General features: G+C 49.4%; 1 protein-coding gene across 3 annotated transcripts in view; it reads right to left on the bottom strand.

Moving 5' to 3' along the window:
* Positions 1-18,768, bottom strand: part of SAMD4A (sterile alpha motif domain containing 4A) — a 98,605-nt gene that overhangs the window by 11,172 nt on the left and 68,665 nt on the right. For 2 of the 3 annotated variants that reach the window (XR_004148368.2, XM_021546816.3), the window contains exons 4-7: positions 8,869-9,132; positions 4,204-4,313; positions 3,488-3,574; positions 864-1,158 (exon numbers count right to left, since the gene is read on the bottom strand). Coding sequence is in view for 2 of the 3 variants with exons in the window: in XM_021546816.3 (XP_021402491.2) it covers positions 864-1,158; positions 3,488-3,574; positions 4,204-4,313; positions 8,869-9,132 (756 nt within the window). In the remaining variant the exon portion in view is untranslated. The remainder of the gene's footprint in view (positions 1-863; positions 1,159-3,487; positions 3,575-4,203; positions 4,314-8,868; positions 9,133-18,768) is intronic. The other variant, XM_021546817.3, reaches the window with a different exon arrangement.

Raw genomic sequence — 18,768 nt, 5'->3', positions numbered from 1 at the left:
CCAGCTGGGGACAAATTCTGCACCAGGTTCCTGCATAAAAAACATCTCAGCTATTTTTTTTGCAAAAAAAGGTTGAAAATAAGAGACAAGGCTGATATTTCTATGTGGCACTCCAATGAGGCTCTTTCTGTTCCCAGACCCCCCTTCCTCTTCCCCAGGGAGATCTCCCTCCATGCAGCCAGCACTGACACCTCAGGTGCCACCAGCAAGGTTAGGGCACATCCAAGCTCACACAGATTTGCTCCAAGAGCCCTGAATATTGCACAGGAGGTCGATCCCCACCTCAGCTTGCTCCTGTAACCTCCCAATGTGTTATCCCTGATGCAAATCTGCACACCTGCACTTGACATGGAATGACATGGAATATTCTGGAGCTCTGCATCCAAAATGGGGCATAAAAAGGGGCTTGGACCCACTGATTTGCACTCCAAATGGTTTGTGTCCAGCCCACGAGCAGAGTTAAGTCCACGGGATGCTGCTCAAAACACCTGTGGATCAGTGGGATGACCCCCAGGGCTCTGGATGGGAAGAGAGAGAACATCTTCCACTCCTGACCTTGGGAAAAGTTGTGATTTCTGCCTCTGACCTGGGGCAGGGAGAGGATGCTTCCCACCTTGGACCTGGGGCTTGGAATGCATGCTATCCACCATGGACCTCGGGCAGGCAGCTTGAGCCATTTCTGCCCCTCCCCAAAATCACAACCCACCTGCCCTATCTTCTTACCTCTAAAAAACCATCACCCCTCAGACTGGGACCAGCAGGAGCTCAGGGAAAGGCGGCTCCCACCGCACACCCCCTGCCCCAAAGCTGCCCTCCCTGGAGCTGAGTCCCCAGGCCAGAGGGGACAAGAGGCAGGTGCTCACCTTTCCCCATCACCCGGGTGAACTGCCCGGGCAGGTCACCCTCGGGCAGAGGGGCCCCTCCCGACTCGCCCTCGCATCCCTGCAGATGGTGCTGCTGCATCCCGGCCGCCGCCGCGTCCTTGCACTCCGAGCCTTGGCCGTCCGAGCCCAGCAGGGAGGAGGGGTGGTGCGAGTCCACGTCCCGGCTGTGCTCCTCCGGGCTCGAGTTTTGGGAAGAGTAGGCTTTGATGGGGGTGAGGATCATTTGGTGTAGCTCCTGCAGCGGGACACGCAAGTTGCCGCCTTCCAGGATGTCCTGCGGGTCGAAGTGGAGAGAGGAGGGTTTGTCTTTGCAGGGATAATGGGACACCAACTGTAAACCAGACCCCTCCTGTGACCCCCTGAGAATTCCCAGCGTTGCTCCTGCTTCAGCATCCTGCTGCATCCCACAGTCAACAGCCATGTTTCATTCATCTTTTCTTTTTATCAGGGGAGTGCTGCAGGGACTGTGTCTGATTATCCATGGATGTGTTCAGACCTGAATCCCCAGAGATAAATGTGCCCCCACCAACCACTGGGACCCAAACCCGACAACAATGCAGCTTCAATGTTTCCACATTTCCACCAGGGAAATGGCAAGTCCATGGAAGTGACTGAGCCTGGGAGATTTCAATGCCCAGAGCAGCAAACATCTTGTTGGCTCCCCAGCAATCCTACAATCCCAACATTTCAGCTCTGTTTCACTGGAATTGCATTCACATGGGCTCATTTCCCATTTCCAGCATCGCCTTCAAGCCTGGCTCCCATTAACTGCTCTGCCCCAAAACTGCTTGCCATGGTATCCTCATGCTCTGAGATCATCTCAAAGCCCAGGACCACGCAAGGATGCAGAAGCCTGTGGCAGCTGTGGGGACATCCCTGTCCACTCTGGGACGGGCTGGGAGAGTGGCTGCAGAGGGCACTGGGAGGGTTTCAAGGGGAGCAGGTGGTTTGTGGTCAGACACAGAAGGGGACACCACAAGGTGAACTGATACTCCCACAGCAAAACCTGACAGCTTGGAGATCCTGGGGCAGATCCACCCAGGAGGGAGAGAATTTGGGTGCACCCAGCCTCGCTCCTGGTGTGGATCAAAAACTCCATTTCTATGGTCAGATCCTCGTCCCACTGATGGGAAATAACTGCATTTTGTTTTTAATGTAGCCTGGACCAGAACAGCTCACTGCAGGATCCTGCACAGTCTGGCTCATGGGACACTGCTTGGAAAAGAGGCAACTTTTGGAGTGAATCCTGATGTGCTGAAGGAAGGGACACTAAGTGGGCACATGGGATGTGTGCAAGCCCTGAAACAGTTGTTGATTCTAATTCCTGCTGCATTCCCAGCTCACTCTTGGATGTCTCAGCTCCATTTCTCACAAAGATCTGGTGTCAGTCTGCTGGGCACTGTTTTTCTGGGAGACAATCCTGCCCTGCTAATTAACAGAGAGGGGTGGAGCAGCTCTTTCCAAGAAAGCAGCAGTGTTCAGCAGTGAGACACTGCCCAGAAACGTCAAGTCCCACACATGCTCTTGTTTAGCAAAACCTGGATGGGAAGCCTGGAAAAGCAGAGGTGTCTCCTCCCAGGGAAAGCAGCTCACAGGCAACTCCGAGTCCCAGGGAAGCGGGACAGGGTCACAGTGCCACATCCCAAAGCCACCCCACAGGGCTCCAAACCAGTCCCTGCCACTCTCCTCCTGTATTTTACAGCGTGCCTGGCTGGCTGTGCCAGCTGAGCTGGGCTCCAGCTCCTGCACAGCACCACTCAATCAATACCAGATTCCCAAATCCCAGCGGAGAAGAGGAGGAAGAGGCTCTGCAGTCGCCTGGAAAACACAAGGCTGCAGCCAGCTCCATCCAGCTCTTGGATTTAATAGTTATTATTAATAACGGAGGTAAATATGGCTTTATTAGCTCCTGCCATACTCTGAGCACAAGCCCATATTATAAATAAATAGTGAAGCAGTGAGCTAAGGAAAACACCAATAAATAGCAACACACCACAGAAGTATTTAAAAGCCCCTAGTGGGAGGCTCTGCAAGTTGCTGTTTGAAGATGGTGCAATTAAATATAATATAATACAGCGATAATAAATAGGGAGAGGTTGGGTGAGCTGCTCCCAGCTAGGCTGTGGTGCTGCTACTTCCCCAAAAGCCCTTTCTGCAGGGTTTAAGCTTTTGCTGAAGTGATAAAGAAGTTTCTGTTTATTCTCCTTGGAAATTCAAGATGTTGCTCAGGCACTGATGTGGGTGTCTGGTGTTTTATCTGAGGGTAGGGTGCCCATATGATGTTCCAGAAAAGTTCAAGTCTTTCAGAGCACCCTGGAGCTGGCCAGGGCTATAGGGTACATCCATGCCAGCTGTGAGATGCATTAGGACCCACTCTGCAAAGCACAGCTTTGAGCCATATGGTCTAGTGGAAAATGTCTCCCTCACCAGGGCAGAGGGTTGGGACTTTAAGGTCCCTGCCAGCCCAAACTATTCTGGAATTATGTGAAATATAACCTGCATCAGATCCCCACAATATGTGTAAGCAAAGAGTATTTCACCCCAGAATTACTTCCTGGCTTCTTAAAAACACAAGAAATACAAAAATGGTTGTGACTACTTACCCCTTCTAGAGATTTGAGCAGGTTTTGTCTTTCTTTTAGCTTTTGGATACTGATGACAATTTTGTGTCTCGCACCTTTGGTAACATTCTGCAAAAACAGGACAAAACTTGGTGTTAACACTTCCACAGGGCAGCTGGCTCAACCCAAACCCTTCCTCTCCTAAACAGAAAGGGCTGTTAGAAATTAATTACATTTTTGAATGCAGGGATTTGTGGGGGACATAGAAAATCACCCACAGACTTGCTGAGGATAGAGATTTCCAGCTAGTGTGTCCCTCCCTGGTGCACCTCACACATGGAAGGCAATGGTGCTCCCATTCCTCTTTATCCCAAGGATAATGCAGAGGTGAACCCGAAAGCAGTGCGGGGTGGAACCAGATAATCTTTGAGGTCACTTCCAACCCCAACCAGCAATATTCTATGAGTCTATGGCATTTTCAAAGGCAGTCAGCCATCAAAGCCCCACTGCCTTTAAGGGAGTTGGTTGCACCCCTGAAACTCCTGAACTTAATCCCAGCTGGGAACAAAACCCCAAGCACAGCTCCCAGTGATGGGATTCCAGTAAGAACACAGGGACAAGGTGTTTTTCATGTACAATGTGAGATTTTTTTTTGACTCCCCAAGACCAAATTTCCCTTTTTCTGCTTCCCAACCATGGGAAGACACACAGAAAGGGGCTTTGGAAGCTGTCACCCCCCCAAGTGAGGTGGGACGTACTTGTGCCTCGAGCTGGCATTCGGTGAGGGCCATCATCTCCTCGTACGTCATCTGGGAGAAGAGGGCGGCGTACTTGTGCAGCCGGAGGCTCTTCAGCCAGGCTGGGACATCTGGAGCACAAAGCAAGGACAGGAGAGCTCCCTTGAATTCATGGAATGGCACAACCGTGAGCAACAGCATCAACACCGACACGGGGGGAGTCCCTATGGACACCTCACTGAGCTTCATGGACCTTTGGGAGGACACAGGGCTGTGGATGTGGTGAGAGGAGGAACCAGCCCCTGGAGGAGGACACAGGACTGCAGATATGGATAGGAACCAGCCCCTGGATGAGGACACAGGGCTATGGATGTGGATGGGACAAGGAACCAGACCCTCGAGGAGGACACAGGGCTGTGGATACGGGTGGGAGGAACCAGCACCTGGAGGAGGACACAGGGCTGTGGATGTGGATGGGACACAGACCCTGGATGAGGACACATCCTCAGAAGTTGGGTGTCTGTGGGAAAGCCCCTGGGAATCAGCCCATGGGGAGCTGGCATTGTGCCACTGCACACCAAGCTCCTCTCTGCTGTTTCCCCAGGAACACGGGAACTGCTGAAGCTCATGGAGTGGTTGAGCTTAGGACAAGCAAAGGGCTGTTTTGTGGAGGGCAGACACTGATTTATGGCATGAGGGATGGTGGCATGTGCTGAAAATGGAACTGGCTGCTTAAACAGCACTAGAGAGATGGGTTTGGGATGGAAAAATGATGTGCCATCAAAGATGTCCCCACACCCTGCTTCAGAGAGGGACTTGGGACCTAAAATGCACTGACTGAAATGACTTCTTCCTTCCCAGTTGTTACCTGCAGTGCAGCACCTCTATGCCCAGCTGGAGGGGTACCCAAAAGTACATTTATCCTCCTGGCATCAACATGGTTTCCCAGTGAGGAACTTGGGAGAGGAATCCTTCCTCTGCGACATTCAAAACCCCATAGAGGGACACCTCCATGACGAGGTGTCCTCCACAGAGGACAATGTGACAACAAGCAGGTGTGCAGGGTTCTGCAGGTTTGGGGGCCTGTGGTGACACCCCACTAGGGAGGGAGGCCGTGCAGGTGTCTGTGCTGCACACTTTTCATTGGTAAAGGCTTCAAACACTTTGCCAAATCGAGACCTGCTTTATGCAGCTCTGCCACAGCCTTCCCAGCTGATGTGCTCTCCTCCCAGCAACACCTTGTCCATAGTCCTTGTCCCCTTCCCTACCAGTGAGACACTCAGGAGCTCATTCTCATGCTGGGACATCCATCTCATGGTGTGGATCCAGAAAGTCCCACACTGTTGAGTACCACATGCAAGCCAGGGATTGTCCATGATCTCTTCCTGAACCAAGGCCTCATCACTGGAAGGGACAGGGCAGGAGGGACCTTTTGGCTCCCTAAGGCAATCCATACACCTGCCAGAGTCTCCTGCTGCCTGGGCTGATCCCAAACCCACCTTGCATCCAAGCAGAGGATGCAAACAATCCCAGCATGCTGCATCTTGCTCACACTCTCCAAATTCCAGACACACTTCAGGATTCACGCGTCAATGAAATTCCTCAAGTGCTGCACAGGAGATCAACCCCACACCAAACATGGGGAAAAGCAATTCCTGAGCACAGATGGGCTAAAATTCACCGTCTTCCAAAAGTTCTGACATGCAAGAGTCCCAAAGTCGCCTACCAGCACCCTCTTAAGCTGATTTCTGTTTAAAATAAATAAAAACCTCTTAGCAAAATAAGCCCCATTTCCAGCACAGACTCAAATTTCAACATAATTTCAAGACAAACCCACACCATTCTAGTGACAGCACATTAAGTCTCCCTGATCCCACATCCCCATGGGACACCTGCCTTTGGCACACATCCATGCCAATGGCAAAGCCCACGGGGATACTTCCAGAAGAGAGATGCAACTTCACATAGACATTGAACCCTGCAGGAAACCCATCTCCAACCTTTGCAGAAGCAGCTCTTTGCCTTTGCATCAGCCTGTTGGGATCATGCCTCAGTTTTGGGGAGAGTGATGGTCCCAGAGGCTCCCTGCCAGCAGAGATGGCAATGCTGGAATCAGGCTGGGGAGAAGGAGCCACCCCAGGACAGAGAGAGCGTGTTGTGTGTGGTGGAGCTGCAAGGACATCCAAGGTGATTTCATGGTCCTTGGAAAGTCAAACTTCCCAATGCTCTCCATGGATGGGTGAACCACCTGCCTGCAGAGCTACTCTTTAATCAGCAATTACCAGGAGCTAATTGCAAAGTCATGGCACGGCTGTCAGGAAATTTAGGAGGAAAACAACTCACCCTGCCATATTTACACACAGGACACCTTGGATATACTCCCAGCAGAAAGCCTTGGCTCTACCCAGACCTTTCTCCTGATGCTCCCCAAGCTGTGCCCCAGGAATCACAGAATCCTGGAATGGTTTGGGTTGGAAGGGACCTTAAAGATTATTTAATTCCAATCCCCTGCCATGGGCAGGGACACGGGAAGGGACAGACAGACAGACAGGCAGATGGGCTCCATGGAGAACCAAGCGTCCATATCTTCCCCTGGAGATACCAAGAGCTAGGATAAAGCCAAAGGGCATTTTCCCTTCAGCATGAAGATGGATGGAAAGTAAAGAAGTGGGAGACATGAGACCATAAAGATAAACAGAAAGGGAAGAAACAGGTGACACTGGGGGAGATAAACTGGTAAGGCAGATGGGGATCTGCCGTGGGCTCCTCACATCCGGATCCTCCTGGATGCCCTGGAGGGTGGTAAAGAAGGAAGCAGCTGACCAGGGGCAGGGGTGACACCCAGCCACAAGAGCCTGCAGGCACTCAGGGAGACGTGGCTGCAATTCAGAGAACAGACTTGGCAGCAGGAGCAGCCAGCCTGGATGGAATACGAGGCAGCCCCATAAAAATGCACCGAGTTGTGCAGCGTTTCTGTAGGAACGGGAGGCGGCACGATCGGAGTGCAGGGAACGGGCAGTCCTCTCTTTATTTTTTTTTTTTTCAGGAAAGCTGTGGGGATACAATGGGTCATATGCAGCCCATGGTGCTTTGTTATATGAGGACGATGAGCTACACAGCCACAGGAATGCTGTCTGGAGGCAAACAAGCCTCTGCTCTGCTTCCAAGTCCAGTTTTTGGGCAACACACCTTCAATAAAACACGGATTTTTTGGCAAAAAACCACAGCAGAGAGAAGCAGGAACAACCCCAAGTTTAGAAAACATCATCTGGGAAGGCAGTGGAATGGTTCAGGCTGAAGAAAGCCCAGCTGAGGGGGAGGACATGGCAGGCACAGACACCAGAGGTTGTGAACATCTGTTCTGCACGTCCCTGGACAGGGGGACAAAAGCCATTTGGCTGAGTCAGCAATGGGGGAATCATGTTTGGAAGTCTGGGAAGGGACAGCCCGAGGAAAGGTGGACATATCCCAGCTGCAGGCAGCAGCAAGGGGATGTGTTAATATGTGGAGGTTATTTAATTGATCATTGCTCCTGGACAGCCTCTGGGTTTTGTGGATTTGGCCACACAGGTTGATTGCACAGCACTGGGAAGTTCCTATCCACGCAGATCCCAGAGCTGCAGCTGTGGCTCACAGGGAGCCAAGCTCCCCATGGTCTCCTCCCCAGCTCCTTCTGCAGAAACCTGGAGAAATGTAGTGTTAAACAGCCCTCCCCTAGAAACACTTGCTCCCAAAAAGTTTTCCCTGGCCAGACAGACTGCAGGACCCGACCTGCCTCTATTACATTCCCTAGAACCATAAGGGGTTTTTCATGCACTTATTTCATGCACATCAAAGCCAGCCAGAGCCAAGCCAAACACAGTCCTACATCACACAGATTTATCCATATCTCAATTTGTCTATAATTAGACTAAAATCAGACCTTGTGACTGTTAAAAAATACAGTTTTCTCCCTATTCTGATACACCACTGGTTTGCACACAATCAAGCTGCTTTGCATTAATACAAATTGGAGTTGTTTAAATCAGTCTGAGAGCTGGAGGGGCATTTTCAGTCTGTTCCCAGGAACACACAGTCTGTGTGTTTGCCCAGTTTTTAGCTGTTTATTCCTCCTCAGCCTGAAGTTTGCTCTGCATCTTTGACTGCAGCAAGCGGGGTTCATTTCTGCCTTGTTTACCACCCAAATCACATATATTCATTGCCAAAACCTCTGTGAAATGTAGGTATAATGGGAAAACCAACCGAAACACACAGGTTAAATTCACTGCAAACAAGAATCCCAAGCCAAAACTTCCCCAAATACTTGGTGGGTACCAAACACTGCAATGGTAAAACACACATGGCTTGCTAAGCTCGCTCTAAGCTATTTTTCACTGTCATAAAAAAAGAAAAAAAAGACAAAAAAGAGCACCACTCGCAGCCAAAAGCCACAGGCAATGGAAAAAAATCCAGCTTTTTGGAAAGCTGGCAGCTCACAGGATTTTGGGGCAAAACCAGCCCACCAGCACCCAAGTGTAAGATGTCAGATCAGGACCAGCTGCTATTTATAAAGAAAACCCAAGGCATTCCCCTAAACCTCAATTCCTAAGCTGGGAAGAAAAGGCCAGGAGGCCCCGTTTGGCCACGAGGATCTGGCAAGAGAGAGCCTCTGGCTGCTGGGGGGTCGGGGTCTGGTTTGTCACTCACCTTTCATCCCACTCCCTTCCTCCTGGAATGTGTTACGAGCAGAAGGCTGATCTTCTAAATGTTCACTCCCACCACTTCCCGAAGAGGCTACACTGCTTTGTGGAGACAGGGGGGCATGGTCAGAAGGGATGCACTGGGGTCCTCTAGCTCGTAAGTCCTCATGAGACATCCATCCATGTCCTAGAGGTTGGTTTGGCACATTCATGGGTGGGGTAAGGGACACAGAGCGTTTCAAAGGGCTGTGGTGTGTCTGGCCTGAGAGAACTGAAAAAAAAAAAAAAATAAAATCAAAGAGGTTATTCCCCCCTCGCGGCCCGGGATGCAGCAGAGTCCCCCGATTAAAAAAAAAAAAAAAAAAAATCAAATTAAATTATAAAATGTGTGGTGGTGTGGTTGGCCATGTTGCCTGGCTGATGGCTTTGCAGCACTCCTGAGCCTTACCCTGAGCTCTCTGCTTTGCCTCCTGGGAAGCAAAAAGGATGGGAGTACCTGCAAGGAGATGGGGTCACACGAGCTACGTTGGGGAGATGTTGTGTGGGTTTCATCTCTAGGGAAAAAACATCAATTGAGCAGTTCTGGAGTGTAAAAATCCCCAAGATGGGGATGTCCTCACAGAGATCCAAGGGAAGCTGCTCTGTCTCCCTTTAGATAAGGGCTTGGCTTGTGCCCTGAGCCAGAAGCACTTACACATCTCCCAGAATCACTGCAAGGGTACTGCTCATCCATAAGAATGTCTCAGCCTTGCTGAGTCCTACTAAAATGACAGCATCATGGGATGGTTTGTGCTGGAAAGGACCTTACAGATCTCAATCTGACCTTACAGATCTCATTCTGACCCCCTGCCATGAGCAGGGACACATTCCACTAGACCAGGTTGCTCCAAGCCCTGTCCAACCTGCCCTTAAACACTTCAAGGACTATCTCTGTTTTAAGTACTGAAAAAAGCATTACAAGATTGTTCTGTTTGCTTAACAAAATTCAAATTCCATCACTCAGAGTCACTAAACTACTGTTCTAACCATAAACACAGTGTATGTAATTTAACATACAGACTTGGGATGCAAACCAGGGAAAATTTCCCTGCTCCAGGAAAACCTGAGGGCAGAGTGGATTAGAATGACCTTTCAGCCTATAAGAAACAGAAGCAAAGACTTTTCAATTTTTCTTCCCAAACCAAAATTTTAAACTGTACAAAACCTGGGGGAAATACATTGTTCTCGTGGCTTTTCCATCTAAAGCACCAAAGCCCTAAAGCTCCTTAATCCCCTTTTTGCATTTACAGCACTTCACCAAAACCACTCAGACTCCTCTCCATGTTATTATTTAATATAAACGAGTCTTGGTGGAAAACCCCCAGCCAGGTGCACTGTGCTGCAAAGGTTAAGCCAGACTTAATTCCCAGCTCAAGCCTGGGGGAAAACCCACCATCAAAGCCATCTTGCTGACCAGGAGAGGCATGAAAATGAGGCAGTAGTGGGGTTACAAAAGGAGGGGAGAGAAAAACACCAGAGCACATTTGCATTTATTAACCACCTGCAAAAAGCAGCTGGTGCCACAGGCAGCTGCTGGATGAGGCCAAAAAACCTGTGGATTTCTGTAATGTTTAAATAATTCCTACTTCTGAAAGGGTTTTCTTGTGCCAACACATAACACTAACACCACGCTCTGCAGAGGAGCACTGGGGTGGCTTATGGGGAAGAATTTATTCCCTTCCCATTTAAAAACTATACAAACATCTTCCAAAAGTGTCTTGGCAGAAAAGGATGTCAATGAGATCCTCAGATTGCTTCCAGAGCAGTGTTATGCTTCCTAAAGCTCTGATGTGATGCCTCAGGATGGGGAAATAGATGGATTTCAGAAGGTCTTGGGGCAAGCTTTTTCAGCTCTTGGCTTTGCAATTGTACCCCCAAAACATCATCTGCAGATGCCACGTCACCCTCCCAGGAGAAAAATATATTTAGGATTTAAAACCCCGGAAATTACAGGGGGGAAAAAAAAGGATAAATTGGTTAAAATGCATCACCAGGGTTGAGCATTGACTCCACATCACCCAGAGCCCTTCTGTGCCTGCTGCACCCAGCTATGTCACTCTGCCATGGGGAGAGAATTCACCTTGAATTTGTTGTAGGAAAAACACTAATTTAGGAATTATTTGTGCCCCTCAGATGAAGGAGATATGCAGGAGAAGGGGCAAGGAGGACTGAGGTTAATTGTCCCCTTTCAGGAGGTGAAGGGCTGCTCTGCTAATCCAGCTCTTCCAGGGTGTGTGCAGACACTGGTACCCAGCAGTGCTTGCACCACCCTGCACACAAGAAGGTATTTTTGGCATAAATCCAGCCCAGATTCCTTCACGAGCAGCAATACCCCTGCAAACTGCTGCTCTTCCATCTTAATTTTATGTCCCCTAATTAGAAGCTGGTGTCGGCTGAAGGAGAAATAATGAACTCCAAAGGATGGCCAGGGACAATTAGAAACCATCCAGTGCACCAGGCAAAAATCCTGTTCCACTTCTCTCCCTGAGACAACAGAATGCTGGGTCCAAGAGAACATGTTTTACTAAGGCAGATTTTTTGCTGAGCTGTGAGTCAGTTCACACAACCCCCTGAGATGCAGCAGGGATAATCCCTCTGCAAAGGATGCTGCAAGTCCCCAGCTCCCTGAAACCACCCCAGCCACTCTGGGGACCACATTGAGATGATTTAAGGGCTCTTAGGACTGGCATAACTTTAGGGTCTGCTTTTTATTGCTGACAATGTGGTTTCTTGCAAACCCTCTAACCTATTTCCATCAGCTCTAAAAAGGCTGAGAATCCTGGGATGGCACCCCTCTTTTACTCTGTAATCCCCCAGGGGATTAATAAATGCCCGTATTTATTATATTTATTAATAATATTTCTTAATGTTGCTGCCTGTGGTCATGCCCTCAGCTTCTTGAAATAAGAGGATGTAGCTAATTATATCCAAAATGTCAGTTTGTTGTCAGTCCTGACCCAAATTTGACCATTCTGTGTGCTTTTTGGATGGTCCACGGTGAATCCAGGGCTGCTCCTGGCTAAAACGAATGGTCCATGTGGGTTTTAACTTCAGCAAAAGAAAACCAAGTGTGAGTTTATCACCTTAAACTCACGCCTCCTTTTCTTTTACCACAAGAATATTAAGCTTTCGTTTAAAAAGGAAATCTAAAATGTTATTTTGGGCCAAGATAAGCTCCCAGGAGGTGGGTGGGCACGGCTGCCTCTCTGAGTGCTGTGAGCTGGGCAAACAAAGAGGGGAAACCACAGCTCCAAAGGGCATCCCACGCTGGCACACGGATCCCCTATGGCTTTTAAGCGTGCCCCACTTCTGGTTTAGAAGTGTTTTCCTGCCCTTTAGGTGCTGCAAGACTTTACACAGGCACTGCCTGATCCAGCTCCTTCCAAACTGGTGTCCAGTGGGACAGGGGTTGGAGCAGATCCTGGTTTTCTCTGGAATAAGTGGGCTGGTGTTGCCCCTTTGCTCAGCTCTGAGGGCTGTGCTCAGCCCACACCAGCCCAGTTTCCCTTGCAAAAAACCTCTCCATGATTTCCAGACTGGGATCAAGCTCAGGGTAATATTCCCAGGTCAAAAAAATCCAGTAGAGGATGGAGAAGGAGTGAGGACAACAAAGCTCCCATGACAGGAAGCAGCTCCTGACCACGCTGGGAGCATCCCTGTGGGACCACCCCCTCCCCAGGCAAATCTGGATTTATCTCAGACCAAACCCTGGCTGGGCTGGCAGGCACCACAACACACTTATAGAAACTCTGAGGCTGCAAGTGCTCTCACCCCCTGAAGCCTTGGGTTTGGGATTTTTTTTTTTCCTCCCCCTCTCTTCCCTTTTGAAGTGGTGCTGCCTATTTTGGGAGGCAAGGGCTGATTTCAAGAGGGTTTTTGTTCACTGAGGACCATGTGGAACAGCGTCAGACATTTGTGTTGTGGTTTCTCAGGGTTTTGGGCCAATTTTTTTCAGTCTGAGAAGGGAAAAACCACCCATTCCTGTAATTAGAGCTGAGAAATTGGGCTCTGCAGGGAGACCTTCCTCCACACAGCCTGGGACAGCTGACAAGGTGCTCACTCTCCCTCTGCCCTTCATGAAATCTGGCTCAGAGTGCTGCAAAAGTCCCTGAAAGGAGACACATGTGAGAGTTTCCAGTGAGAACCAAACCCACCACTGGGAGTATTCAGAATGTCTCCAGTCCCCACCATGCCCCTCATACCCAAAGGTCCAGCACAGGGTCAACACATCAGGTTACAATTCTAAATAACATCTTCCCTCTGCTTGCATAAAGGAAAAAGCACTGTAAAGTGCATACTGAGCTCTTTGGAACCTTTTTTTTTTTTTTTTTTTTAGTCTAAAGATGGCACTTTTTGGCTGCCAAGTTGTTTATGGTGCATCCTCAGGCAGCATCTGATCACATACAGCTCCTTCCCTGGTCTGTTGGTAAACTGGAACAGCAGCCTGACCCCAAAAAGTGGGGATGTTTCTAATCCACACAAGGTTTTGTGCAGCCTGGGAGCTCCCCCATGGAGAGGCAACACTGAGCATCCCTCTCACAAAGCAAACCCCAAGTTCAACTCAGTCCTCCCCTCTGCCTCCTCCTTGCTATCCCAGTCACGACACATCCTCTCCTCCAGGAAGGTTTCCCCATGCTGGCAGACCAATGCCCAGGGCTTTTCCAACTTTTCTTTTCCCAGAACCCTTGGAAAGAGCTGCCAGTGGGTCACAGTGCCCAGCTGGCACCCAGCCTCCTTCCTGGGCACCTCATTCACCCGCTGCCCATGCTGCCCCAGGCAGCTCCAGAGCAGAACCTGATGGAACATTTTTTGACTCAACATCCCCTAACCCTTGGAGCCTCTTCTTTGTGCCTTTTTTTTTTCTTTAATCTCTCTGTGTTCTGTGACTTCAACTGTGTTTGTAGGAGCTGGATAATCCATGTCCTGGCCTCTGAACCATGGGCTGATCTAGCCCATGTGGGGTGAAACTCAGGGTCCTAAATGGAAGAAGCCACAGGGGAAAAAGAGAATAGTGATACTAGGAAATTAGTAGTATTAACCCCTACATCAGGGAAAAAAACCCATACAAGCAGAGTGCTGCCTCGAGCACAGACTGCAGAAAAGACTGTCAAGCAAACCTTTTTTAAGAAATGGTGTTTTTAAACGCAGTTTCCTGTTGAAGAAACTGGACAGAGAAACAATAACCCCTTTGTTGCTGCTCTCTCCGAGCAGCACATGCCAGGCCCCATCCAGGCTCAGCAGGGAAGGAACCCTCACAGGGGCTTTTGAAATTCCCTGCATGGCACAAACACACGTGGACCTGCTGTCTGGCTCCAGCAGGAGCTGCTGTGGCTGTTATTTACTCATTTGTGTGGCAGCAGGAGCGGGGCTGCATCTAAAGATGTGTAAATGCAGACCCTGGTGGCTCCAGCAATCCGACGGGATGCGCTTCTGGAAGGAAGCCCAGCTCGTCCCACCGAGCAGCAGGAGCTCAGGAGCTGCTTTCAAGCTCCTTCCCAGAATCCTGGGATGATATGGGTTGGAAGAGGCCTTAAAGAACATCCAGTTCCACCCCCTGCCATGGCAGGGACACCTTCCACTATCCCAGGTTGCTCCAAGCCCCGTCCAACCTGGCCTGGAACACTTCCAGGGATGGGGCAGACACAACTTCTGTGGGCACCCTCTGCCAGGGCATCACCACCCTCACAGCCAAGAATTTATTCTTAAAATTAATCTAAATCTCCCCTGTTTTAAATAAGTTTTAAAACTTACTATAAATGTAAAGATTTCCCCCTTGTCCTATCACTATCAGCCCATGTAAGAAATCCCTTTATGAGCCACTTCTAAGTACTGACAGGTCCTTGCTTCCCACTAGAGCATCCAGCAAGGTGGGAGCAAGACAGAATAGATGTAAATCCAACAAAGATTTAACTCACAGACAAAAGAATGCATGGAATGGTGGCTCAGGGAGGTGGGAAGGGGTGGGGATGGAGGATTAAGGGTATGTTGCAAAGAGGTGCTGCCCTAAACCCCAAGTCTCTTGGGGTAAATACAATGCCCAAATGTCCAGCCAATAAATGCATTTTTTTCTTCTAAACTTATACACAAACTACAGAAAATCACTGTTTGTCCCTGGGGAATCCTGGTCCATTAATATCAAACGCTGCTGTACTAAACCAAACCTCCCTAATTATCCCAGAAAATAGCTTTTGCTATGAGCTCCTGGGAGAAATTCCTCCCCTGCTCACGAATGAAGCCAGATAAACAGCACTGGGATGCAGAAACTCTCCTTCCCAATGTCCTTTTCCACCCAAAAGGGATGTCCAAGAACATTTTCTTTGCTCAAGTAGCAGCCAGGGCTTCCCACTGCCTCAATCCCTGGTCTGAGGAGCATCTCCCTGCTGAGACTTCCAACAGCACCAGCTTCCACCACATTCCAGATGGAGAAACCCCTCTGTCACTTTTACAACCATTTCAGGACGCCAGCCTGGAGGATGTGCATCCTTCACACAGCAATGTGCCACCTGTGGAAAACTGGGAGAGAGAAACAAAGGGGCCTAAACCAGCCAAGTGAAAGGGGTGAATGCCAAAACTCTGGAACTGCCCCAAGAAACTGGGATCCAATAATCCCCAGAGTCATTAGAAAGCTGTGGAGGGAGAGCAGGGAGACAGAGTGCCTTTAGCAGTGACAAAATACACGAGGACAATGAGAGTCTCAGGTGATGTCCATGCCACTGTCATCACCCAGACTGAAAGAGACCTGTAGGCTTTTCCACTCTTGCCAACTCATTTTGGATTTTCTCCTCCCTTACCTCTTTTTAGCCACTTTCACACATTCAAAAAATCCACCTACTCCCCCCTCTCTTGTAGGCACCATGGCACAAATTTTGCAAGACAAATTCCTCAGTGTTTCAATCTTCCTCTGGCCTCCACCTCTTGGGAACTCACATATCCCATCCTGAGCACCTTCCCCTTCCATCTGAGCTGGCCATGTCTTATTCCTTCTCTTTCAAAAGCACAAAATCTTACCAGCTCCACGAGAAAAGAGAAGCCTCCTGGGTCTCCAAGGCCACCAAGGGGCACACACAGTACCCAGCTCCCCCCATGAAAATATGCAGAAGATCTGATACCCCCCCATGATAGGGGGAATGGCTTCTCACTGACAGAGGACAGGGTTAAATTTGATTTTGGGAAGGAATTCCTGGCTGGAAGGGTGGTGAGGTCCTGGCACAGGGTGCCCAGAGCAGCTGTGTGTGCCCCTGGATCCCTGGAAGTGTTCCAGTCTAGGCTGGACAGGGTTTGGAGCAACCTGGGATAGTGGAAGGTGTCCCTGCCATGGCAAGGGGTGGAACTGGATGTTCTTTAAGGTCCCTTCCAACACAAATCAGTCTGGAATTCTAAAATTCTGTGACTCCCAAATCTCGAGCCCTGCAATTCTCCCCACCAATCCCCAGCAGCAACGGGACAACCACGGCTGGTATCATAAACCAAGTATTAATTCTTTCCCATTACTGCTCCAAATTAGCTCAGCTCAGCTTTCCACCTCCTCTACATACCCACAACAGATGCATCCTAAAAATCTGCCTTCATCATCCTCCAAAACATTCCTGATTGCTCAGATATTGCCTCGCATTCGAGTTATGGCACAGATCCCTTCGCCAGCTAACACGAGACCGCATTGCTCAGCAAACAGGGGGGACTATGGTTACAAGGGAACACCAAATCAGAACAACCAGCCTGAAATAAAATTGCATAACGGATGGGAACAGCAAAACTTGGGAAAATAAAACAAAATTTTAGGGAAAAAAAAAAAAAACAACAAACAAAAAACAGCTTCAAGGCTGCCAAAACTGAGCCATTGATTACAGCACATTTGATCCATTTGCATGCAGAGAGCTTTGCTTTGGAGCCGAGATGGAAACAGTCTTAATATAGCTGGAGAGAAAATATCCTCCTTGCACTCTCCTAACTGCACTTTGATAGGAAGCAGCCACAGAGCAGATGGTGCCTATATATAATCACCAGACCTATTATCCCAGCCTCTTTTAGTAATTTGAAGGATGTGATAACCACAAGGAGATCAGCAAATATTCCCCCTCCCTCCCTCCCTTCCCCTACTAATTAAAATATCAAAAAAAAAAAAAGAAAAAAAAGGAAAAAAAAACGAAAAAAAGAAAAAAAGGGGGAGGAAGCTATAATTATGGTAACGAATAAAAGAATCTCCAAATGAAGTAAATAACTATTTTGTGCACTGCTCCTTTAAACCAGAAGTCAAAAGTTAATTAAATAGCAGCGTGTTACTGAGTCAGGAGAACACAGCAAGTCCCAATGCAGTGGGGAAGGAGACTGGAGATGCTCCAGATGAATCCAAACCACAGCACTCCCATCCCTCCTCCGTGCCCTCCTGCCACTTCTCTGCAGATGCTGTGTGATGGTGGGGGGAAGGAGAGCTCATCTCTTTCCATTCCTCTACATCCCAAAGCCTGGGGTTGCACAGATTCAAAGGATGAGCAACGGGAAGGGGATTCTCTCCAGGGGTTTCTTGCTGAATGAAGATGCTCAGGGAAACATCACAAATGTGATTTTAGTGATTTTCTTGAGAGAAGGCTGGGGAATGGTGGTGTTGGGATGAGGTCATGGAGAAGCAAGAAAGGTTTGAGGAGGGAATTACTCCAAAGGCCCTTAACAGATGTAAGTTAATAGTGGAGGTGCTGAGGAACATCCCTGGCTCCCAGACAGAGCCCTCAGTCCCCTCTGATGGCTCCAGGGGTGATACAAAGTGCAGAGAGGAACCCACAGGTGCTCATGGGGTGATGGGAAAAGCAAAGCTTCCCTCGGGAGAGCACCAAGCTCCCAGGCACTGAGTGACCACAGCTTGCTGTGGTCTGTGCCTGTATCCCACAGGCACCAGGGCAGCTGGAAAAACACACCCAGGTCTAGAAGGGTCCATCCATCAACAAAACCTCCCAGAGAGAGGAGACTGCCAAGGGGTCTGAGAGAATTACTGGGGCTGTCTGAGTGCTCCACAACTCAGAGAGCATCAATCAGCTGCCCTGGCGGCTTCTGTGCCACTTCCAGGTCAGAAGCAGCATTCATTGGTGACAGGAATCCCAGGGACTGTAGGATACACACAAAACCATTGCTGCTGCTTCCCAACATCCATCCCCAAGACACCCAGACTGCTGTAAGGAAAGTGGAGGTGGCATCAGAGCCATAAAATTCCATGTCCCCCCATCCCAGCTTGCACATCAAGAATAGTGTCCCACCCTCCCATCAAAGGACAAGCAACACATCAACAGCAAACCACGGCAGGCATTCCCTGCCCTGAGCACCTACAGTTGGTGATTGCACTGGGATTTCACAAGCTGAGAGGGTGGGAACATCCCTGGGTGCTGCTGGAATAGAGATTCCCAAATTAGGTGGCCTCGTTCCAGCCAGGAAGCTGCAGAGCTGCTCTGCATAGGAATTTGGGAGCAGTGCTCTGTAAGAGCACAGAATCACAGAAGATGCACAGCTGGAAGAGACCCAAAAGGATCACTGAATCCAGGTCCTGGCCTTGCACAGGACATCCCAAGAATCCCATCCTGTGCCTGAGAGTGTTCAAATACTCCTTGAACTCTGTCAGGCTTGGGACTGTGAGCACTTTCCTGGGAAGCCTATTCCAGTGCCCAGCCACCCTCTGGGGGAACAGCCTTTTCCTGACACCCAACCTAAACCTCCCCTGACACAGCTTCACAGTGTTCCCATGTGTGAGTACAGACCAAACCTTGCATAAAGAAGGTCTGGAGGGAGGAACTGTGTGATCCCAGAGGACACATGTGTGACATGTCCACTTTGGGGACAGCCACATGTCTCAGGCTGGCACTCAGTGCTCCCTCTCCTCCTCCCC

Source organism: Lonchura striata, chromosome 6 (genome assembly GCF_046129695.1).
Source record: "Lonchura striata isolate bLonStr1 chromosome 6, bLonStr1.mat, whole genome shotgun sequence".
NCBI classification, from domain to species: Eukaryota; Metazoa; Chordata; class Aves; order Passeriformes; family Estrildidae; genus Lonchura; species Lonchura striata.
This window is presented reverse-complemented; position numbering and strand designations above follow the sequence as displayed.